Source organism: Salmo salar, chromosome ssa23 (assembly GCF_905237065.1).
Source record: "Salmo salar chromosome ssa23, Ssal_v3.1, whole genome shotgun sequence".
NCBI lineage: Eukaryota > Metazoa > Chordata > Actinopteri > Salmoniformes > Salmonidae > Salmo > Salmo salar.
The window spans coordinates 36,943,528-36,968,563 of NC_059464.1; the positions used below are offsets into that span (position 1 = coordinate 36,943,528).

The 25,036-nt window shown below is 39.0% G+C and overlaps 2 protein-coding genes and 1 pseudogene across 3 annotated transcripts; all 3 read right to left on the minus strand.

The window, feature by feature from the left end:
• Positions 1 to 5,349: 5,349 nt before the first annotated feature.
• LOC106584521 (troponin I, fast skeletal muscle) lies at positions 5,350 to 8,778 on the minus strand. Of its 2 annotated transcripts, none has more exons than XM_014169919.2 (7): positions 8,672 to 8,778; positions 7,362 to 7,394; positions 7,191 to 7,227; positions 6,864 to 6,989; positions 6,552 to 6,641; positions 6,002 to 6,175; positions 5,350 to 5,858 (listed from the first exon to the last, which is right to left on the minus strand). In XM_014169919.2, exons 2-7 carry the CDS (start codon positions 7,367 to 7,369, stop codon positions 5,775 to 5,777), a joined length of 519 nt encoding a protein of 172 aa, XP_014025394.1. In that variant the 5' UTR covers positions 7,370 to 7,394; positions 8,672 to 8,778; the 3' UTR covers positions 5,350 to 5,774. The 2 variants fall into 2 exon arrangements, with proteins under 2 accessions (XP_014025394.1, XP_014025395.1); XM_014169920.2 differs by having other exon boundaries at positions 8,436 to 8,718.
• Positions 7,362 to 14,922, minus strand: LOC106584522 (troponin I, fast skeletal muscle-like; annotated as a pseudogene).
• Positions 14,923 to 18,524: 3,602 nt separating this feature from the next.
• LOC100136571 (troponin I) lies at positions 18,525 to 23,591 on the minus strand (the record flags this gene model as incomplete). The annotated part of the gene is given in 9 exon segments (NM_001123661.1): positions 18,525 to 18,806; positions 18,971 to 19,023; positions 19,025 to 19,045; positions 19,048 to 19,144; positions 19,231 to 19,320; positions 19,610 to 19,738; positions 21,985 to 22,021; positions 22,121 to 22,151; positions 23,545 to 23,591. Coding segments are annotated over 8 exon segments (516 nt in total). The 3' UTR covers positions 18,525 to 18,725.
• Between the last annotated feature and the right edge of the window lie 1,445 nt (positions 23,592 to 25,036).

Here is a 25,036-nt window from a genome sequence, read left to right on the forward strand (position 1 = left end):
ATGATCACAAATAGGAGGAAAGGCCCTGTTGGCTCTGTCAACTGTTGGTATTATAAAGACATTTCAGTTCTTTCTGGATAAAGAGACAGGAAACGGACACAAGGTCAACCCAAATCTCTGCCAACTATACTGTGCAAGCTGCCAGTGGTGTCTGTTTTTTGGTCTTTGCTTCAGTCAGAAGCAGGTTCAGGTCAGTGAAATAATGACCATGATGATCATGAGGAAAACAGAAGGGGACTTAGCTGAAATAGATTGTTTCCATATGTTGACTTGATTCCGTATCTCTAGCCAACTGATAAATGCTACCTTGTGAATGCTGGCTCTGTTTCTAGGGCTGACTGTCCACCAGCAGTGTGTTCTCTCACATGCTCATGGGTTTGAAATAAGCCAGAACCCACCGCAAGTCATGATATTACTGACAGAATATCAACACATGCTTGGCTGCAGACTGGGTATGCCAGTATAGGCGATATGACTACCAAATGTGAGCATTTTTCATCTATCAATGTCATGTCTTATTTCCGCACAGCATCTGTCCTACAACCAAGTCGTAACATTGAAAGGGTCCTAACTTTCTGAATAACAACCAAGTCGTAACATTGACAGAGTCCTAACTATCTGAATAACAACCAAGTCGTAACACTGAAAAGGTCCTGACTATCTGAATAACAACCAAGCCGTAACACTGAAAAGGTCCTGACTATCTGAATAACAACCAAGTCGTAACACTGAAAAGGTCCTGACTATCTGAATAACAACCAAGTCGTAACACTGAAAAGGTCCTGACTATCTGAATAACAACCAAGTCGTAACACTGAAAAGGTCCTGACTATCTGAATAACAACCAAGTCGTAACACTGAAAAGGTCCTGACTATCTGAATAACAACCAAGTCGTAACACTGAAAAGGTCCTGACTATCTGAATAACAACCAAGTCGTAACACTGAAAAGGTCCTAACTATCTGAATAACAACCAAGTCGTAACACTGAAAAGGTCCTGACTATCTGAATAACAACCAAGTCGTAACACTGAAAAGGTCCTGACTATCTGAATAACAACCAAGCCATCATTGTAAATGAGAATTTGTTCTTAACTGACTCGCCTGGTTAAATGCATGTTAAAAAAACAATTCTTCACTACATTTCTCATTTTGCCCCTCTCAAGTAATAAGAAGAACGTCCTCCATTTAGAAGTGGAGACAGAGGATCAGCAGCCAAATGATGATCAATGCATCCCAGCTAGAGTTGAACCAAGGCCATATTAAACTAGGTCCAGCAGACTGCATCTCTTCCCCAGGAAACCACTGACAGTAAATCTCCTCCAAGGAGTCTCCTGAACAGTGGTGGAAAAAGTACCCGACCTATCATAATTGAGTAAAAGTCGAAAAGTATTTGATTTTAAACATACTTAATTATCAAAAGTTAATATAATTGCTAAAATATATTTAAGTATCAAAAATAAAAGTATAAATAATTCCAAATTCCTTATATTAAGCAAACCAGACAGCACCATTTTCTTTTTTTTTTTTTTTTACAGATAGCCAGGGGCACGTTCCAACACTGTCATTTACAAACAAAGCATGTGTTTAGTGAGTCCGTCCGATCAGAAGCAGTAGGGATGACCAGGGATGTTATCTAGATAAGTGTGTGAATTGTACCATTTTCCTGTCATGCTAAGCATTGAAAATGTAACAAGTAGTTTTGGGTGTCTGCGAAAATGTATGGAGTAAAAGGTACATAATTTTCTTTAGGAATGTAGTGAAGTAAAAGTAAAAGTTGTCAAAAATATAAATAGTCGAGAAAAGTACAGATACCCAAAACATTTACTTAAGTAATACTTTCAAGTATTTTTACTTACTTACTTTACACCCCTGCTCCTGAATATCGTGTCTGATATTAAGATTCTAACAACGACAGTGTGTTATATAGACTTATTTAAGAAAAGTCACTTTTAAAAAAATGGCAGAGTATTTAAAAAAGTACATTTGTTTTGACTCATTATGAAGCTGTTGGCTCTCCTAATATTAAAGTTGGTGAAGTCAGATGATCCAAATATAGCACTGTGGCATCTCCTTGCATTCGGAAGCAGGGTCAGGGATATACTTAGCCAGTCCTCCAGTCTCAGCCTTGCATTTGAGCTCCTTGGAGGTAACCTAAGATGTCGAGCCCAGGTCTTACTGCTGGAGGGCCATTAAATACAGGCAGGCCTTCATGACCATAGACGGAATGCTATGGTATCACTATGCCAGTGGGAGGAGCTGGCTGCCTGGAGGTTTGATATCAACACTCTGAACAGTCTAAGGCTAAGCATTTAACATACCTCCACAGTTTTGATATTGAGCGTGAATGGTTGGTTTGGTTCTAGGATGGGCACATCTGAGTAAATCTGTGTTTTTTAACTGATAATGTTCGTGGGTAAATAGCTTACTGCATATGCTTATCCACTAATGTCTTCTTAATACATATACAGTGAGGGAAAAAAGTATTTGATCCCCTGCTGATTTTGTACGTTTGCCCACTGACAAAGAAATGATCAGTCTATAATTTTAATGGTAGGTTTATTTGAACAGTGAGAGACAGAATAACAACAACAAAAATCCAGAAAAACGCATGTCAAAAATGTTATAAATTGATTTGCATTTTAATGAGGGAAATAAGTATTTGACCCCCTCTCAATCAGAAAGATATCTGGCTCCCTGTTGTCTTTTATACAGGTAACGAGTTGAGATTAGGAGCACACTCTTAAAGGGAGTGCTCCTAATCTGTCTTCCCTGTGGCTCAGTTGGTAGAGCATTGTGTTTGCAACGCCAGCATGGTGTGTGCAACGCCAGGGTTGTGGGTTTGATTCCCATGAGGAGCCAGTCCAAAAAAAATAAAAACTTTTTTTTAAAAAGCATGAAATGAAATGTATGCATTCACTACTGTAAGTTGCTCTGGATAAGAGTGTCTGCTAAATGACTAAAATGTCAAAATGACACCTGTCCACAGAAGCAATCAATCAATCAGATTCCAAACTCTCCACCATGGCCAAGACCAAAGAGCTCTCCAAGGATGTCAGGGACAAGATTGTAGACCTACACATGGCTGGAATGGGCTACAAGACCATTGCCAAGCAGCTTGGTGAGAAGGTGACAACAGTTGGTGCGATTATTCGCAAATGGAAGAAACACAAAAGAACTGTCCATCTCCCTCGGCCTGAGGCTCCATGCAAGATCTCACCTCGTGGAGTTGCAATGATCATGAGAACGGTGAGGAATCAGCCCAGAACTACACGGGAGGATCTTGTCAATGACCTCAAGGCAGCTGGGACCATAGTCACCAAGAAAACAATTGGTAAAACACTATGCCGTGAAGGACTGAAACCCTGCAGCGCCCGCAAGGTCCCCCTGCTCAAGAAAGCACATATACATGCCTGTCTGAAGTTTGCCAATGAACATCTGAATGATTCAGAGGACAACTGGGTGAAAGTGTTGTGGTCAGATGAGACCAAAATAGAGCTCTTTGGCATCAACTCAACTCGCCGTGTTTGGAAGAGGAGGAAGCTGCCTATGACCTCAAGAACACAATCCCCACCGTCAAACATGGAAGTGGAAACATTATGCTTTGGGGGTGTTTTTCTGCTAAGGGGACAGGACAACTTCACCGCATCAAAGGGACGATGGACGGGGCCATGTACCGTCAAATCTTGGGTGAGAACCTCCTTCCCTCAGCCAGGGCATTGAAAATGGGTCGTGGATGGGTATTCCAGCATGACAATGACCCAAAACACACGGCCAAGGCAACAAAGGAGTGGCTCAAAAAGAAGCACATTAAGGTCCTGGAGTGGCCTAGCCAGTCTTCAGACCTTAATCCCATAGAAAATCTGTGGCGGGAGCTGAAGGTTCGAGTTGCCAAACGTCAGCCTCGAAACCTTAATGACTTGGAGAAGATCTGCAAAGAGGAGTGGGACAAAATCCCTGCTGAGATGTGTGCAAACCTGGTGGCCAACTACAAGAAACGCCTGACCTCTGTGATTGCCAACAAGGGTTTTGCCACCAAGTACTAAGTCATGTTTTGCAGAGGGGTCAAATACTTATTTCCCTCATTAAAATGCAAATCAATTTCTAAAAATTTTTACATGCGTTTTTCAGGATTTTTCTGGTGTTATTCTGTCTCTCACTGTTCAAATACATCTACCATTAAAATTATAGAATGATCCTTTCTTTGTCAGTGGGCAAACGTACAAAATCAGCAGGGGATCAAATACTTTTTTCCCTCACTGTATCTATCTATTTTGACGTACTCTGGTCATATTTACGAGAAACTATACTTGGATAGCTAACTCTTGAAATCCTTCCGTCAATACAGATTTAGTGAAAGCATCTTTTAGTTTTAATCGTACCTCACTTATGGAACAATCTTCAGAATACCCCTCAATCCTTCAGTTGGACGCGTTGGTGCCTTTCGGAAGTTCAGATTGTTGGTATAGGACTTCTTCACAGAGGATTGTTTTTCTATAATTGTATTTTTGTATTTTTTTGCACATCTAAATTTGAATGTGGAGTTGCCGCTGGTCTTGTCAAAATAAACCTCGGTCTCAATAAGACTCCCTGCTAAAATAAAGGTGAAAAAAATGGCAGCCCAAACTTCCTAATATTTCAACATATGGAGGCTTCCTCTGGTGGAGCATCTGGAAAATTACTATATATATGAAATCAGTTATTATCATGATCATTATCATCATCATTATTAATATTATTATTAATATTATTATTTTTAAAGAGCATTCATGTGTTAACAAATATGGTACACTAATATCACATGACCATTTCCCAATGCCTTTCCATTAGCTAAAACAGATGATAAGAAGATGTTTTTTTACAAACTACGGTATACATCTGATAACAATTTGTTAATCTGGATTAATTAAATAGGAGGTTGGTTACTTAGCAAAGCATAATTGGTTGTTCAATCGAGGGTTGTGTGTTTGTTGTTGTGTTTCAATTTTAAATTCTAAATATCAATAACAAAAATAGATATATTAAGTATTTAATAATTTTCCCCTGATCTAGATCCATGGAATCCTGTAAATGTTAGTTCTATTTATTGGGTTTGATCTATTCATTGCACAGGTCCAATTTCCAGATCTAAATGCAAGCTTTGCATAACACAAATAACATCCTAGAGCAGGGCTGCTGGATCACTTACAGAACCTTACAGACTGAAATATATTGTGATCTAAGGGCTCATCTGGGTAAATATGCACACACTCTTTGACTGTAATGTTTTCGCTGGCAGAAGCACGCCCAGTGACAATTTGGGCCTAACTGGCAATGATCTTGTAGGAAAACACTACAAAACATTCACAAGCTTTTTTAATTGTTTTTATTTTTTATTTATTGTTAGTGAATATATTCCTTTTAGTGAATGTTACAGATGCAGATGGAAAGCTGTGTTGTTAAGAGTGGGTGAAGCTACAATATTTACCCTTTCCACCTCACTACACAATAGCCAAAAACATTTGCAAATTACACTGAAAAGTTAAAGAAAAGAGAAAGAAAGAGAGACAGCGAGAGAGAAATTGAGAGAGAGTGGGGGAGAGGGGGAGACAGAGAGATATCCAAAACCATAGTGTCGAATACATATTTTAACCTACAGTATCAAAAAATAACAGCATTTTAAAATCAAAGATCCTCTTCCTGCAGGGATGCCTAACAACAAGGTCATAGAAATCCATCTCTGTAGCACAATATGACAAAAAACAAAAGTCGGCTATGGCTGAAAAATGAATGTGTTTAACCCTGAAACTTCTTCTTCCTGCCGTCCATGCCAGCCTGTTCATCAACGTTCTTGCGCCAGTCACCTACTGCATCCACTCCCTGCATTACAGAAAGTTTGATGTGATAAATAAAGGATAAAATATGAAATAACTGATCCTTTCCCCAAAGCTCAGAACACATTTGGGACACAATACTCGGGTACTGTGATTCTCTGCTTTGTAGGTTTCCACACAAATACCCACCTCCTCTTTGACTTCCTTCTTCACTTCTTTCAAGTTGGCTCTGAAATCCATGGAAGCCTTGTGCTTGGTGCCCAGCAGAGCCTGGAGCATAGCATCAGCAGACATACGCACTTTCTTCAGAGCTGGCTTCTTCATACCCTGGATCTCAACCACTTTCATTCTCAAGTCCTCAATCTGTGACGTGAGCAAGTCAGGAGGAAGATAAGATTTTGTCAAAAATCACATTTTATTTGTGACATGCACCAAATACAACAGGTGTAGACCTTAAAGTGAATGCTTACTTACAAGCCCTTAACCAACAATGCAGTTTTAAGAAACAAAAAGTGTTAAGAAAGTATTTAGTAAAATAAACTGAAGTAAAAAAATGTTTTTATAATAATAATAATAATAATAATAATAATTAAAGAGTAACAATAAAATAACAGTAGTGAGGCTATATACAGGGGGTACCGGTACAGAGCCAGTGTGTGGGGGCACGGGTTAGTCGAGGAAATGTAGGTAACATGTACATGTTTGTTTCATGATGAGGACAAGATGGAATAGAATCTACCTCCTTGTCTGCCTTCGTCACCTTGGACTCTGCGTCATATCTGTCCTCATCAACCTTGTCGATGGTATGGGCTAACTTTTTGAGCATTTCCTGTTGGTACACAAACACATCAAATCAGTCAGGTAATTTGTACGAGAAACTCTTCTCTCCTGAAGGAATCAGTCTCTTCAGGCAACAGTTATTTAGAGTCTGTGTACTTTGTAGGCAAATCCACATTGCTTATTACAAGAACCACCAATGTGAGGTCTAAATACGTTGGAGTAGATGTGTGAAGCTTGTGTAAATGAATTAATGATTAGCATCGTATCGTACCACCAGCGCCGCTTGATCCCCAGACAAATCCAGGGCGGGGAGCTCAGCCATGAAATTGGCTTTCTCCTGCGCAGCCTCCTTTTTCTCCACTTCAATAAGCTCAAACGCAATCTGGAGCACCAAGCTCTGTAGGACAAAGAAACATAGTAAAGACAAACCCTGTCTACTATGTAGTATTGGTGCACAAAAGATTACCTAAAGGATTAAAGAGGTTGAAAAGGTATAAAACCAGTCTAACTTATGCCCAAACTAATTCAGTCAAGTACTGGACATTGGTGTGTAATACTTGTTTCATCCAATGGACCACAATTCATTGTCTTGGTTCACCTTCAGATGATGCCTGCGGCTCGATGACATCTTTTTACTGTGAAAAAAACATGGATTTAACATGTATGTGCATTACTGAGAGAACATAAGGGTGGATTGGACATGTTTTGTGTCAGGCTGAAAGTCTGGAATTACACTCTTAGTGAATGTTGCACAAATTTCAAGACTTACTCTGACATCTTGGCTGTTGTTGTGTTTCACACCCTGAATAGAAGGCACAACAGAGAAAACTTGCTTTGATACTCATGATTAAAAAATAAACATTTATAAGATCAGTAGTGTGCAATAGGTGCAAAAGCGAAAGACATGTCTGGTCTTAAGATCATACTGTGATATTGAGCTGAAGATTGGGGAACACTTGGCCAAACTAGGTTCTTAGGGGAAAGATGATCCATTTTCAGAGCTAGAGTCTGAAGCAATTCCGAGAAAGCTATATCTGGACTGCTAGAGTCAGTTGTCTGAGTTGTTTTATGGTTGTTAGAATGTGAAACCCTACTAAACTTTAACTGCTGCTGCCTTCAGAGACGCAAGTCTCGATATCTTAACCTGCTGCGGAGCTGTATATCAGAAAATCGTTCCTAATTACATAAATCAACAGCATCTTCTTCATTCTGTAGACAGATATGATGGTGTTGAATCAAGGTACTCACTCTCATCAACGGATATAATGGTTTGCTATTTTTCTTCTCCAACATTTACTGTAAGTCTCAGTTAAATGTTATTGATAATTGAAAACATCAGAAAAGTTTTACTTTCCCATTAATTCATAATCTAATCAAATGAATTATTTAATTTCAAATCATCAAATCAACTACACAATTTAGCAAGCTAAGATCTCTCGCAAAACTCCACTTTTTATTTTTGTTGACCTATACATGACAATTAACATGGCATTTAGCATGCTGTCTATTACACAGTATTACAAAGCTGTTACTCCATCCACCACCTCAAATAAACATGCACCACATTTCTTGAATGGAAAACGAAAACCTTTCCCAGCTATCATATTCTCCATCACAATGTATAACACTATGAACTTACCATTTTATATTGAATTAACAATAATCTAAATATAATCACTGAATCTCACACAGAACATTCTGTGCCTGAGATCTTCATCTGAAACGCAATAACTCAGAGGTCTGTATTTATGTTAAGTGTCTTTACCAGCTTTGACTGCTAGAGTATAGCCCCTAACCAGAACCCTAGTCAAAGTTTTACAAAAAGAAAGTCTGACTTATTTACCTGAATGTCTTCACCTGTTTTGCCAGGTGAATATATCTGTTCCATATGTTCCATTTGGTCATGATCCATAAAGTGGTGAACAGAAATACACCCATGTGCAGTGAGTGTGTTGGATTGTTCAGATTGCCATTGGTTGGGAGGCCCTTTAGTCTATTTCTATTCCTTGTGCTTTTAATCCCAGTGATGCAACACAATCAGAGAGTTTGATAGAGAGACAGGAAAAGAGAGATTCTCACCTATGAGAGGAAGAGGAGGAGGAGGAGGGCAGAACACACCAGGAGGAAGAATGGAAGACTAGCACACTGGCAAGCAGCATGCGGTGAAACATGAAAACGGTATATATGGTGTCGTGTGATGCATCAGCAGAAACACTGGGCCCTCTTTATGGAAGTAGTTTCCATGTCAGACCAATGGAACATCGAGCTCCTGAAATACACTATGCCCAGCCCTGTTCACTTCATAAATGTTCTTTCCTTCAAGATGTCTTTCAAGACATATGTTGCTCTGAGTAGTGAGTATAAAATTACAGTTCAGTATGGGAGGGATAGGGAAAGTATTTATAGATAAGAGTGAATATAAAAAATATGATACTGTATTTCTAAAATCTAAATTAATTGAAGTGGGAGTCTACTTCAACAAGTGAATCATAGTAATATAATTCAACAAGTGAATCATATTATCAATTCTAGAAAAACAAGTACTTGAAAATCTTAATACAGTTTTAAAAGTGGTTATTTTATCGAATCAGTAAAGTACTCAGAAATGTAAATTGTATTGAAATCAGAAATTGATTTATTGTCTTAAAGACAAAACACAATAAACCTCAATTCCATCATGTTTCCTTCAAACCTAAAAGCACAGCAACTGTGAATTATATGTTAGGCCATACAGTTAGCCTATATATTTGGAAAATGATTTACAATTAAATTACAGTTTACAGTTAGTATAAGGGCTTATCATATGCTGTAAGATGCATGAAAACATGTCTTTGCCTCAAATCTCGACCTTAGGTCTTCCACATCCAACTCTGTAACAGTACAACACAATAACAAAAAAAGATAGATCAATCACTCTGTATCCTCCGTAGTTTTGAACACCAAAACTAATTTGGTAATTTATGCAGACTGAAACTTCTTCATCCTGCCATCCATGCCAGACCGTTCATCAACGTTCTTACGCCAGTCACCGACTTCCTCCTGCATGACATAAAGTTTACGATATGACATTCTCAGCGTTTGAGGATGTAATATGAAATAAATGTAATTAATCCTTTCATCAAAGCCCTGAATACATGTGGGAAAAAGGTTGCCAACTCCTAAGGTACTGTGATTCTCTGCTTCGTAATTTTCCCCACAAATACCCACCTCCTCTTTGACCTCCTTCTTCACTTCTTTCAAGTTGGCTCTGAAATCCATGGAAGCCTTGTGCTTGGTGCCCAGCAGAGCTGCAAGCATAGCATCAGCAGACATACGCACTTTCTTCAGAGCTGGCTTCTTTATGCAGTGGATCTCAACCACTTTCATCTTCAGGTCCTCGATCTGTAAAGAGGGTGAATCAACACATAGTCAAGACCAGTGCTATATGTTTTCAGGATGAGGACAATATGGAATGCAACGTATTGTACCTCTTTGTCTGTCTTCTTCACTTTTGCCTCGGCATGATATCTATCCTCATCAACCTTGTCAATGGTCTGGGCCAACTTTTTAAGCATTTCCTGTTGACACACAAACATATCACAGATCATTTGTATGAGAGGTATCAGTATGGCACCAGTATCTACAGGGGGTGAAATTAATCACTTTCTACAGGCAACAGCTATCTAGAGAGAGAGAGGTGGTAACCTTTCATTCGACATACTGATGAAGGCTTTGCCAAGACGTCTGTGTGAAATTATATCCCCTGCTGTGGAATTAAAATAAGACATCAGCAACCACAAAAGGAAGATAATGGAGTGTGTATACTTCATGTACAAATCCCACCTCCTCATTACGACAAACTCAAATCAATAAACAGTATGGTACCACCAGCGCCGCTTGATTTCCAGAAATCCAGGACGGGGATCTGAGCCATGAAATTGTCTTTCTCTTGCACGGACTCCTTTTTCTCTGCTGCCAGAAAAGTAGCCGCAATCGAGAGACACAAGCTCTGGAGGAAGAGGAAACATAGTGAGGCCAAACCTAGTCCAGTACCTGGCTTGGTGTACATTCAGGACACACTGGCGTGCTTAGCGGAGGTCAAAAAGATAGAAATGCACATTGTCATACACAGAGTCATATACTGCTCATATAGGAAACCCATTGACAAAATGCAGTTTGCACCTAACTTGCCAAGCAGACCATAAGAATACATAGAAAGTTGTCACAGTGAAATGTGTTGATTTACCTTCAGATGATGCTTGCGGCTCGAGGTCATCCTTTTCCTGTGACGAAAGGTGAGTTTGACATACAGGATGGTTATATACATGACTGGTCAATATGTTGAAGGGACATGACTGGTCAATATGCTGAAGAGACATGACTGGTCAATATGCTGAAGGGACATGACTGGTCAATATGCTGAAGGGACATGACTGGTCAATATGCTGAAGAGACATGACTGGTCAATATGCTGAAGAGACATGACTGGTCAATATGCTGAAGGGACATGACTGGTCAATATGCTGAAGGGACATGACTGGTCAATATGCTGAAGAGACATGACTGGTCAATATGATGAAGGGACATGACTGGTTAATATGCTAAAGGGACATGACTGGTCAATATGATGAAGGGACATGACTGGTTAATATGTTAAAGGTACATGACTGGTCAACATGATGAAGGTACATGACTGGTTAATATGTTGACCAAGGGTTGTATCAGTGATATTATATAGCATACTGAATAGAATGGGAAGGTCAAAAAATATCTCATTTATTTTCTCACATTGTTGTTGTGAAAGACTCAAACCCAATAGTTTTTATGATGGCCATGAGTAATGTGGTATCATTGCAAAATGTATACTGAATATAAATATTAAATGCAACAATTTCAAAGATTTTACAGTTACAGTTCATATAAATTCATTAGGCCTAATCTATGAATTTCACATGACTAGGAATACAGAAATGTGTGCACAATATTTGAGAGAAATAAAGTTTTTGAGTGTGTCTTCAAAGGGGGGGACACTCTTGACCCAAACTGCTACAGACCTATATCTATCCTACCCTGCCTTTCTAAAGTCTTCGAAAGCCAAGTCAACAAACAGATTACCGACCATTTCGAATCCCACTGCACCTTCTCCGCTATGTAATCTGGTTTCAGAGCTGGTCATGGGTGCACCTCAGCCACGCTCAAGGTCCTAAACGATATCTTAACCGCCATCGATAAGAAACAATACTGTGCAGCCGTTTTCATTGATCTGGCCAAGGCTTTCGACTCTGTCAATCACCACATCCTCATCGGAAGACTCAATAGCCTTGGTTTCTCAAATGATTGCCTCGCCTGGTTCACCAACTACTTCTCTGATAGAGTTCAGTGTGTCAAATCGGAGGGCCTGTTGTCCGGGCCTTCAATTCTCGGGCCGACTCTCTTCTCTGTATACATCAATGATGTCGCTCTTGCTGCTGGTGAGTCCCTGATCTACCTCTACGCAGACGACACCATTCTGTATACTTCTGGCCCTTCTTTGGACACTGTGTTAACTACCCTCCAGACAAGCTTCAATGCCATACAACTCTCCTTCCGTGGCCTCCAACTGCTCTTAAATACAAGTAAAACTAAATGCATGCTCTTCAACCGATCGCTGCCTGCACCTGCCCGCCCGTCCAGCATCACTACTCTGGACGGTTCTGACTTAGAATATGTGGACAACTACAAATACCTAGGTGTCTGGTTAGACTGTAAACTCTCCTTCCAGACTCAAATCAAACATCTCCAATCCAAAGTTAAATCTAAAATTGTCTTCCTATTTCGCAACAAAGAATCTTTCACTCATGCTGCCAAACATACCCTCGTAAAACTGACCATTGTACCGATCCTCGACTTCGGCAATGTCATTTACAAAATAGCCTCCAATACCCTACTTAATAAATTGGATGCAGTCTATCACAGTGCCATCCGTTTTGTCACCAAAGCCCCATATACTACCCACCACTGCGACCTGTACACTCTCGTTGGCTGGCCCTCGCTTCATACTCGTCACCAAACCCACTGGCTCCAGGTCATCTACAAGACCCTGCTAGGTAAAGTTCCCCCTTATCTCAGCTCGCTGGTCACCATAGCAGCACCCACCTGTAGCATGCGCTCCAGCAGGTAAATTTCACTGGTCACCCCCAAAGCCAATTCCTCCTTCGGCCGCCTCTCCTTCCAGTTCTTTGCTGCCAATGACTGGAACGAACTACAAAAATCTCTAAAACTGGAAACACTTATCTCCCTCACTAGCTTTAAGCACCAGCTGTCAGAGCAGCTCACAGATTACTGCACCTGTACATAGCCCATCTATAATTTAGCCCAAACAACTACCTCTTCCCCTACTGTAATTATTTATTTATTTATTTTGCTCCTTTGCACCCCATTATTTCTATTTCTACTTTGCACTTTCTTCCACTGCAAATCTACTATTCCAGTGTTTTACTTGCTATATTGTATTTACTTTGCCACCATGGCCTTTTTTGCCTTTACCTCCCTTATCTCACCTCTTTTGCTCACTTTGTATATAGACTTATTTTTCTACTATATTATTGACTGTATGTTTATTTTATTCCATGTGTAACTCTGTGTTGTTGTATGTATCAAACTGCTTTGCTTTATCTTGGCCAGGTCGCATTTGTAAATGAGAACTTGTTCTCAACTTGCCTACCTGGTTAAATAAAGCTGAAAATATATATATATATATATAAAATAAATATATATATATATAACAAAAAAAATATTAACAAAAAAAAAATACATTGAAAAAAAATAAAATGGAACATTTCGGGGATCATTTCAGCTCATGAATCATGGGACCAACACTTTAAATGTTGCATTTATATTTGTGCTCAGTGTAAGCATCCTACTCAATTTCTATGTAATTTATTTCATAAATTTATTACAAATAAAGAAATGGAAATATAACATTTACATAAGTTTTCAGACCCTTTACTCAGTACTTTGTCGAAACACCTTTGGCAGCGATTACAGCATCGAATCTTCTTGGGTATGACGCTACAAGCTTGGCAGACCTGTATTTAGGGAGTTTCTGCCAGGTTTCCTTCAGACGTGACGCTTGGCATTCAGGCCAAAGCGTGCAGAGAATCTTGTTTCTCATGGTCTGAGAGTCTTTAGGTGCCTTTTGGCAAATCAAAGCGGGCGGTCATGTGCCTTTTACTGAGGAGTGGCTTCCGTCTTGGCACTCTACCATAAAGGCCTGATTGGTGGAGAGCTGCAGAGACAGTTGTCCTTCTGGAAGGTTCTCCCATCGCCACAGAGGAATTCTAGAGCTCTGTCAGAGTGACCATCAGGTTCTAGGTCCCCTCCCTGACCAAGGCCCTTCTCCACCGATTGCTCAGTTTGGCCAGGCAGCCAGCTCAACGAAGAGTTTTGGTGGATCCAAACTTCTTCCATTTCAGAATGATGGAGGCCACTGTGTTCTTGGGGACTTTCAATGCTGCAGAATTGTTTTGGTACCCTTCTCCAGGTCTGTGCCTCAACACAATCCTGTCTATGGACAATTCCTTCGACCTCATGGCTTGGTTTTTGCTCTGACATGCACTGTCAACTGTGGGACCTTATATAGACAGGTGTGTGCCTACAATCAAGTTGTAGCAACATCTCAAGGATGATCAATGGAAACAGGATGCACCTGAGCATAGCGAAGGGTCTGAATACTTAGGGAAATCAGTTATTTATATATATATATATATATATATTTTGTAATAAATTTGCAAAGATTTCTAAAAACCTGTTTTTGCTTTGTCATTATGTGGTATTGTGTGTAGATTGCTGAGGATTTTTTTAATTTTAAATCCATTTTAGAATAAGGCTTTAATGTAACAAAATGTGGAAAAGGTCAAGGGCTTTGAATACTTTCTGAAGGTACTGTATGTGTGTATATTTGCCCATGTTAGAGTACGGTTTAGGCATACTAGCAATTGTTCAATGTTAGGGTTAGGGTTTGCTGTTTGTTTTTGTTTGTATGTTTCGTTGTCTATTTGTTTATTTATTCTGATTTGGTATTAAAAAAAATCCCTACTTTCTAACACTATGCTTGTCTAAGACTAGGGATGCAAAAATCTGTAACTTTCCGAAGATTCCCAGGTTTATCAGAAATTCTGGTTGGAGGATTCCAGATTGCTGCTTATTCACTCCTGATTACGGGAGTCTTCCAACCAGGATTTCTGGAAAACTGGAGAATTTTGGGAACGCTACCGCATTTTTGCAACCCTATCTAAAATCCTGTGAAAAGAAGAAAATGTGGCAAACAACCAGGTGATGGATACTTACTTAGACATGATGGAGGAATGTGTGCTTCAGACCCTGTAACAAAAAGACAATGAGGAAGATAAATGTTTTTAGCATTAGCGTGCATCGCGGGTTGCTATTTGCCTCATAAGCCTAAAATTAGAACAGACTTGTGTATCCAGCTCAAGATTGATTAATGAACACTGGCTGCTAATGGAGCAATTTGGACACTTTAAGGAAGGGAGGGGAAATCTGATCCATTTGACTGTTAAAACGTGTTGGAACAATTTTGATCAGGCTAAATTTGGACAGCTGGAGACAAGAGTCACCCCTGACATTCATGGGCTGTTACTTTATTGATGTCATTAGCACACAAAACCTCCGCAGGCATCATCGTCCTGCTCCACCCTGAGAACATTTTGTATCACTCAAATCACTACAACCTTTACAACCATTACATCTCTTTCACTTTTCCTACTGCATTTTGGGGAGCATACTTTCTGTCATGAAAAGCCCCTCAATCGAATCTTTGATTATTATTTTAAGCAGTACAGTATGGCTCAAATGTTGTAAGACACTGTTGTTAAACCACACTGCATCAATGAATAGCAATGTTAAGAATAGGAATTATGTTTTTAAGAACTTCTCTATTTTCTCTAGTTTAAAGTCAATGACACATTCAGTTCAAATATGTTCATATTCATTCATATTCAAATGATCAAATAAATGCTACTATTTTAAGTATACTTCAGCAAACAGAGAAATTGACAATAAAAACTCTTGCAAACACATCCTTTTCCAATCTGTTCAACTAGGAACATACATGACAATCAAAATATGTTACTTTCAAATACCTGATAGACATGGCATAACAGTTAAGCGTTGCAAGCACCATTCTCTATCAAGTGACCAGTGGATCTGAAACTGTTCTGTAGGTTACCAAATGTTTCACACGTGTGGCACACCCAGTTCTTAACTGTAGCCCATAAGAAACAGACCACGAGCCAAGGGCCTAGAAGCCCCATTCAGTAAACACTGTCTGCAGTAACCTAGTTATCACATTCGAGTTACAGTATAATCAAAATCTAGATCTCTATCACTAATCCCATATCGCTATCCATGACAGTTATTCACATTGAATATTTGAGCAACATACATAACAAAAAAATATAAAAGCCTTAAATACCACAAAAACAACTTGGTTTTGGTATGGGTATAGCTAAGTTAATGTCTTCAACCACCTTCCATGCTAGAGTATAGCCCTTGAGCAGGAGTCCACCCCCGCCCTCCACACAGGGTCACACTGTCTAACACAGAGGCCCGTCGGCCACATCATTCTGTCTAGACAGGCTCAATAGTCTTTCATAGTATCCACCCTGACGTATTTACCTCAATGTATTCACCTGTATTCAAATGTAGTGAACTTGTAACAGTTGTCACTTAGTGCAATCATTTCCAGGTGCTACCTGTTAGTGGATATCTGTGTAAATGTAGCCATGAAATCACCTTATCATCAACGTCTATAAATGTGCACTGTGTAAGACTTAATTAACAGGTAACACTACCCCCCACCGTGAGACTGTATTCCTTTATTTATCAATAAGTCACATCCAACCTTATTTATCAGTAAGACAGATCCTGTGTGATAGAAAGATCAGAGAGGAGGAAAAGAGAGGTTCTCACCTATGAGATGAGGAGGACAGGACACATTTGGTGAAGAAGGGGAGAAACTGGTAAGTCACAGGCAAAGAACAAATCAAACAGGGTATATATATATGTAGACTAGTGATGAATCAGCAGAAACCCAGTGACCTCCTTGTGGTGGTGGAGACTCGTTAGGCCAACGGAACTGTGGGCTCCTGAAATACCAGCAACCCTTTCCTCCAACTCACATCATAAATTTCCCTTTCTGCAAGGTGTCTCCCAAAACCTGAGCTGCCACTTGGCTTCCATCCCAACCATGTTGGAAAGGTTTGACAAAGCCATCCCAGTTAAGCACGGACGACATGGATAGATAAACCCGGTTAAGCAAGGGTCAACGTTGATATATTCTTGAACCACTTTTGGGTGATTGATGATAATTCCATTTTCAATAATTAGAAGGCAATTGTTAAAGGGTCAGTCTGCAGTTCAAACAGTAAAAAAGCCACTTCCCTGACACTGTTTTGACAAGAAGTGGAGGGATGAGGCTGGAGAAATGTAAACACGCTCAAATTCATAAACAGAGCTATTGATGCAAGGACTGACCATCCATGTAATCAAAATCATAGTTTTAACCATGTTTTGAGACTATAAAGTTCTTGTTTACACTGTTTACAAACATTGGAGTAAAATGCAGTTGAACTAAGCTCATGAGGCATTTTTAAGTTATGTTCTTCAATAATCAATGTGTATATAGCAATAATTTAAAAGTAATAAAATGGAAGTACCAAATGCAAATTGCACCTTTAAAATAAAAAAGGGAAAAAGGGATTGTCAAGTTTAGCAAGGGAACCATGCTATCAATTGCATTAAAGTGAAACTGTTGAACCATTTCTGTATTTGTCATTATTGTCTGAACAATTTTTGACCTCAGGAATTCATTTTTTAAGGATTTTTAAAAAGGAGAAAAAAGTGTTACTCACCATTTGCAGGACTAGAGTTCCTCAATCCAACTTCATTTGCATTGCAATACACCTGTAAATTGAATATCTACAAATAATGACAAATTCCTGAGAAAAAAGTGGGCAAGCAAAAAGCCCTCTGTTGCTCAAAGGTGAGATGGGGAGAAGGAGCGAGAGATTGAAAGAGAGCGAGAGAGAGCGATAGAGAGAGATGGAGAGAGGATATTTATTTATATATATATATTATATTACTAATTATATAATAACTATATTATTGTAAATTGTTTATTATATTCTTTATTCAATTATGTAATGTTTAATTAAATATAAAACTTATTTTAAATGATTAACACACATCTAAAATGTGTAACTAAATCAAGCCAATCGTTATTGAGTTTTAATTAAATTGTGTTTTCATCAAGTTATTTCGCATGACACATTATATTCTAATGACGTTGACATTTATGATGAAATGTTTGTAGGAAATATAATCCTATATTCTTACAACAAATATATTAGATTCATTCACTCTGCGGGGTTGCAAAAAGCAAATGTTTCCGGTTTTCAGGGATACAGTGTTTTCAACCTAACTTCAGTTTCTCCTGGAAACCGGAAGTGTGGATTCTGCTTAGGTGTTTTTTTACACCAGTATTATGTTATGCTAGGTTGTGATTTTCAATGTTCTTGTTAAGTCGATGTTTCATTTGGGGCAGGAATAGAGAACCTTGACACAGCTGTCTGGTAGGTGCACATAAGTGACGTAAGTGCAACCCATTAATATTTGGAAAAGCCCTAGTTATGGATGCCCCACTATTTCAGTGCCAAATTAGTAATAAAGAAATAAACATGCATACCAATGTTCGAGCACAGGAGGTTGGAAAGGACGGGTTCGTGGTAATGACTGGAGCGGAGTGGGTGGAATGGTATCAAATATATCACACATACGGTTTCCATGTGTTTGATGCCATTCCATTTGCTCTGTTCCAACTATTATTATGAGCCGTCGTGCCCTCAGCAGCCTCCACTGTATTCAAGAAATATACATATCAAAAGTAACAAAAAAAGACTGTCTTCTTCAAAGCATTTATTTAATTACTGCGCTTTGGCATGAATGTTAGACATAGGTAAAATACGTTTTCTTCAATAGCTTTTTACTGTTGACATAAGACATACGTTTAAGTTAAATAGATTGACAAAATGACTCTAACTCTGTGACGGTACAACAAAATAACCTAAAATATGTATTAAAAAACAAATTCAGTCATTTATGCGGTCTCAAACTTCTTCTTCCTGCCGTCCATGCCAGCCTGTTCATCAACGTTCTTACGCCAGTCACCGACTTCCTCCTGCATGACATAAAATGTACGATGTGACATAGTGTTTGAGGATGTAATATGAAATTCATGTAACTGATCCTTTCATCAAAGTTCTGAGCACGTTCGGGACAACAGCCGCCAACTCCTAAAGTACTGTGATTCTCTGCTTTGTAATTTTACCCACAAATACCCACCTCCTCTTTGACCTCCTTCTTCACTTCTTTCAAGTTGGCTCTGAAATCCATGGAAGCCTTGTGCTTGGTGCCCAGCAGAGCTGCAAGCATAGCATCAGCAGACATACGCACTTTCTTCAGAGCTGGCTTCTTTATGCCCTGGATCTCAACCACTTTCATCTTCAGGTCCTCGATCTGTGAAGAGGGTGAATCAACACATAGTCAAGACCAGTGCTATATGTTTTCAGGATGAGGACAATATGGAATGCAACGTATTGTACCTCTTTGTCTGTCTTCTTCACTTTTGCCTCGGCATCATATCTTTCCTCATCAACCTTGTCAATGGTCTGGGCCAACTTTTTAAGCATTTCCTGTTGACACACAAACATATCACAGATCATTTGTATGAGAAACACAGTGTATCTTAATGGTCTCTTCAGCTTTTGGCACAGATCAATCTCATTCAATTCATTTTCATTTCTATGCAAATCAAATAAATCCAAATGCAGCTTTAACACATCTCAAAATCAAATATGTAACATGAAAGATAACTAGGTTAGGATTTTTGTGGTACCAATTGTATGGTTGTATGAATTATTGTATATGTCGGGTATTCAAAGCAGACTAAATGAGAATTAACTGGTTAGAATGGTAAAATACCTGCAGCTCAGGAAGACCCCCAGACAATACCGGAGCAGGGCAGTTTTCGGCTATAAAAGCTGCCTTTTCCGTTATCAAGTCTGCTGCTTCTTTCTCCAGGAGGTCTTTGGCAATCGCAAGCATCAAGCTCTGGAGGCCAGGGGGAGAATAGGTGTCAGAGCAGCTAACATGACTACACCAAAACATGTAGGACTCACCAATGCAAAGTTAGGCCTAGCATCAATTTCAGGCACTCTCAAATGTACTGTATTTCCTTATAAATTCAAGAAAGTAACCTTGTGGTATTACCAAGTGTCTGAATAAATAATTAAGAGCCTAAGCACGTTAACTTCAGGCAACTGCCAGCTAATGTGTTTCTGCCGTTTGTGTTTGTCTTGGTACATTTTACACAATCACCTGTACACATAGTTCATTTGTGGTTATTTAATTAAATAGGGAAAGGTATTTGAATTTTATATCGCTACTGTGCTTGCACTTTTGACATGTCATCTTTGCAAATAAGAATGGGTTATTAATTGACTTACCTGTATAGACACAGTATGAGTCAAAAGTTTGGACACACCTATTCATTCAAGGGTTTTTCTTTATTTTTACTATTTTATACATTGTAGAATAATAGTGAAGGCATCAAAACTATGAAATAACACATATGGAATCATGTAGTAACCAAAAAAGCATTAAACACACCAAAATATATTTTATATTTGACATGCTTCAAAGTAGCCACCCTTTGCCTTGATGACAGCTTTGCACACTCTTGGCATTCTCTCAACCAGCTTCATGAGGTAGTCACCTGAAAGGCATTTCAATTAATAGGTGTGCCTTGTTAAAAGGTAATTTGTAGAATTTCTTTCCTTCTTAATGTGTTTCAGCCAGTCAGTTGTGTTGTAACAAGGTAGGGGTGATATACAAAAGAAAGCCCTGTTTGATAAAAGACCAAGTCCATATTATGGAAAGAACAGCTCAAATAAGCAAAGAGAAATGACAGTCCATCATTACTTTAAGACATGACGGTCAGTCAATGCAGAAAATGTAAAGAAATTTGAAAGTTTCTTCAAGTGCAGTCGCAAAAACCATCAAGCACTATGATGAAACTGGCTCTCATGAGGACCGCCACTGGAAAGTAGGAACCAGAGTAACCTCTGCTGCAGAGGATAAGTTCATTAGAGTTACCAGCCTCAGAAATTGCTTCCCAAATAAATGCTTAACAAAGTAACAGACACATCTCAACATCAACTGTTCAGAGAAGACTGCGTAAATCAGGCCTTCATGGTTGAATCATGAGCAATGGACATTAGACCGGTGGAAATCTGTCCTTTGGTCTGATGAGTCCAAATTTGAGATTTTCGGTTCCAACCGCTATGTCTTTGTGAGACGCAGAGTAGGTGAACGGATGATCATGTGTAGTTCCCAACGTGAAGCATGGAGGAGGAGGTGTGATGGTGTGAGGGTGCTTTGCTGGTAACACTGTATGTGATTTATTTAGAATTCAAGGCACACTTAACCAGCATTGCTACCATAGCATTCTGCAGTGATACGCCATCCCATCTGGTTTGCACTTAGTGAGACTATCATTTGTTTTCAACAGGACAATGACCCAACACACCTCCAGGCTGTGTAAGGGCTATTTGACCAAAAAGGAGAGTGAGGGAGTGCTGCCTCAGATGACCTGGCCTCCACAATCACCAGACCTCAACCCAATTGAGATGGTTTGGGATGACTTGGACCGCAGAGTGAAGGAAAAGCAGCCAAAAAGTGCTCAGCATATGTGGGAACTCCTTCAAGACTGTTGGAAAATCATTCCTCATGAAGCTGGTTGAGAGAATGCTAATAGTGTGTAAAACACTATCATTTTATTTTAACACTAAAAAAAAAGAAATTCACCTTTATTTAACCAGGTAGGCTAGTTGAGAACAAGTTCTCATTTGCAACTGTGACCTGGCCAAGATAAAGCATAGCAATTCGACACATACAACAACACAGAGTTACACATGGAATAAACAAAACATACAGTTAATAATACAGTAGAACAAAAGAAAACAAAAAGTCTATATACAGTGAGTGCAAATGAGGTAAGTTAAGGCAATAAATAGGCCATGGTGGCCTACTTTGTAGAATCGAAAATATAAAATATATTTTGATTTGTTTAACAATTGTTTTTGGTTACTACATGATTCCATATGTGTTATTTCATAGTTTTGAAATCTTCACTATTATTCTACAATGTAGAAAATAGTAAAAATAAAGAAAAACCCTTGAATGAGTAGGTGTGTCCAAACTTTTGACTGGTACTGTAAATGTTCAATCAAAGGAGAGTAAGAACAAAACAGTTTTTCATATTGGAAGCTGAAATTGGGTTAAATCAGTATATTTACCTTCAGATGACCCCTGCGACTCGATGTCATCTTTTTCCTGTGAGAGGAAGAAGTAGATACATGAAATGTTCGCGATGCACTCAGACAATCAATCACCTCTCAAATTTTATTGAGACTAATGTAATATTATACTTACTCTGACATCTTGCTTGTTTATTTTTTCACACCTTGTATAAGACAGAAATTAAAAGATTCAAAACTTTGACAGAATAAGTGTTGTATAAATGTATATGTTGTACTGTGATAGACTCAGAAGTAATAATGCCAAAATGAATCCACCAAATTACAGTAGCACACAACAAGATATAGAGATCACTAACTACACAGCAAGTAGGAGTCTACCCTGGCTCACTGTACTGGTTATGTATTTATTTTTATTTTTATGCTGATGCAGGACATGTGGACAATCTACGATTTTAGCATATTATTTGGCAGCTAGACACTGGCAATAGAACACCTTTCAACTAGTTTCACATTGCAGATATAAGCATGCAGATATAAAATATTCACAAACATGTATCATATTGCTGCTTGCCACTTGGAACGATTTTATGCTTTAATAACAGATAGGGTTTCAACTTATTCAGATGCCAAAAACATATATCCATTCTCAATGATAGTTTCTTATTTCCCTGAGGAAGACAAATCTAAGCTGATATTTGGCATGCTAAACTTTGATCTACTTAATTACTGAGCTGCTGACCTACATTTGAATATAACTACAACTACAACTACATTTTTGCTAATTTGTTAAAACAATGAGTCGCTCTTTATAATGTTGATCCTTTAAAGGGATAGTTAAACAATTTTTTTTTTTAGATTGTAGCTTTTCTTCCAATTTCTTTAAGTTGTTGTTGTTTTCTCCAAACCATTTCAAAATAACTAGCTAGCTAACCAAGTTAAATAACTAGCTAACCAATTAAAATACAGTTTGGAGGAAACACCCTAAAGAAGTCGAAAATATGCTAATATTTCCAAAAAGTGAACTATCACTTTAAACAGTGATATATATTCACTTTTTTTACTCATGAATGTTAAAATCTTGCAAATAAATAATGTAAAATGTTTTATTCATTCATGATACACAAAAGGTTTCATTTTCTGATGATTATTTATATTTAATTTCTGTCAATTCCAGACTTCTAGAACAATACCTGTTCAGGAAAAAAATGCATAAGATTGCACACACATAGCAGAACAAAAACATCCAGGTAACAAGGTTCCCTTGAGCATCATGTTGGGCTGATACATGCAATCTGCCTATGAAGTAAAATATTTCTAGTGACCAAGAAGGCTCAAACTGTTGAGCTAGCTATATTTCCTGAATAGCTAGATTCACATCTGGTGACACAAAACAATTCAGCAATTCAATTAATTCAATTAAAACATTCAAATTCCTCTACCAACTGAGCCATACAGGACCATGTTACTACTGTGATCGTATTATCTGTCAATGTGCAGAAACCAACAGCTGCAACACTAGATACAGTTCAAAGCAGTCAAGAGACAGGAGCCCATTATGCATGCTGGAGCACTATAAGATCCCACTATTATCCTCACCTGTGAGAAAAATAATGATGAAAAATGAAGAGCAGCTGTAAGATGGAGAGGGAGAGGATGGCAAGCCAATAGCTGATTACATGAGGGAGTACACAGTATTAAATACTGATGGGTGGACACCAGTGGTTTATCCCTCCCTCAACATGGTAATGTTTACTCCAGTAGGTCAGTCTTTATGGTAGTGGTCAGTGATGCTGCCGGCCCCCTGTCAGCCTGATATACTGCCCTGTCATGCCCTGTAACATGCCCCGTTATCTAAATATAGGCTCCACATTGCCAAACCAGATAACTACAGTATCAATAATATTTCCATATCTTGCTCTGTAACTTAAATAATAACAAGCAATGTGCAACTGCTTGTCACAAGATCAAGTCTTAATCGATGAATGATAAGTGAATGTGGTCAAAGTAGGCCTACACTACAGGGCCAGATATAATAAGTATTAGAAATACAGCATCTTATGGTAGGAACTTACCCGGTAAAATAAGGGTTAAATTTAAAATAGGGGTCTGATCCCAAACTTTGACCTAGGGCCGGCTCCAGCCTTTTGGGGGGCACCCACATCACGGCAAAACATTTGAGAGGCACCACTTTTGACGGTGGAGAGAAAAATGCTTGTTTTAAAGGCCCAGTGTATTTTCCTTTGTTTTATACATATTTCCATACTATGAGTTTGGAATACACTGACAATTTTAATTGAAAACAATCAAAATCAAATCAAATTTCATTTGTCACTTGCACCGAATACAACAGGTGAAATGATTACTTAAGAGCCCTTTTCCCAACAATGCAGAGTTTAAAAGTAAGAAAAATGTGCCAAATAAAAAAATGAAATAGTAGGGCCTCCCGGGTGGGGCAGTGATCCAAGACACTGCATTGCAGTGCTAGCTGTGCCACCAGAGACTCTGGGTTTGAGCCCAGGCTCTGACCGGCAGGCCCATGGGGCGGTGCACAATTGGCCTAGTGTCGTCTGGGTTAGGGAGGGTTTGGCCGGCAGGGATATTCTTGTCTCATCGTGCACTAGTGACTCCTGTGGTGGGCTGGGCGCAGTGCATGCTGACCAGGTCGCTAGGTGTACAGTGTTTCCTCTGACACATTGGTGCGGCTGGCTTCCGGGTTGGATGTGCGCTGTGTTAAGAAGCAGTGTGGCTTGGGTTGGGTTGGGTTGGGTTGGGTTGTGTTTCTCGCAATCTACCTAGTTTGCCATGGATGGAGATTGTTTTTTTTTGCAGTTTTAAAGCAAATGTTCTGCAATTATACAGATTTTGTAATGACTTATGCCATGTTAATATGATATGAGTGAGAATGACTAACAAAACCTCTGGAGGTCAGGGACCCTGGGCACGAGCCCTGCGTGCACAGTCGGTATTTAGCCATGATTACTACAAGTTTAGATAGCTGGCTAGACTTACTACCAATAAAAAAGTGTTAGTTGAGTGACTGTCATTGACTGACATAACAAGAGAAAAACTGCTGACGCACAACCACATT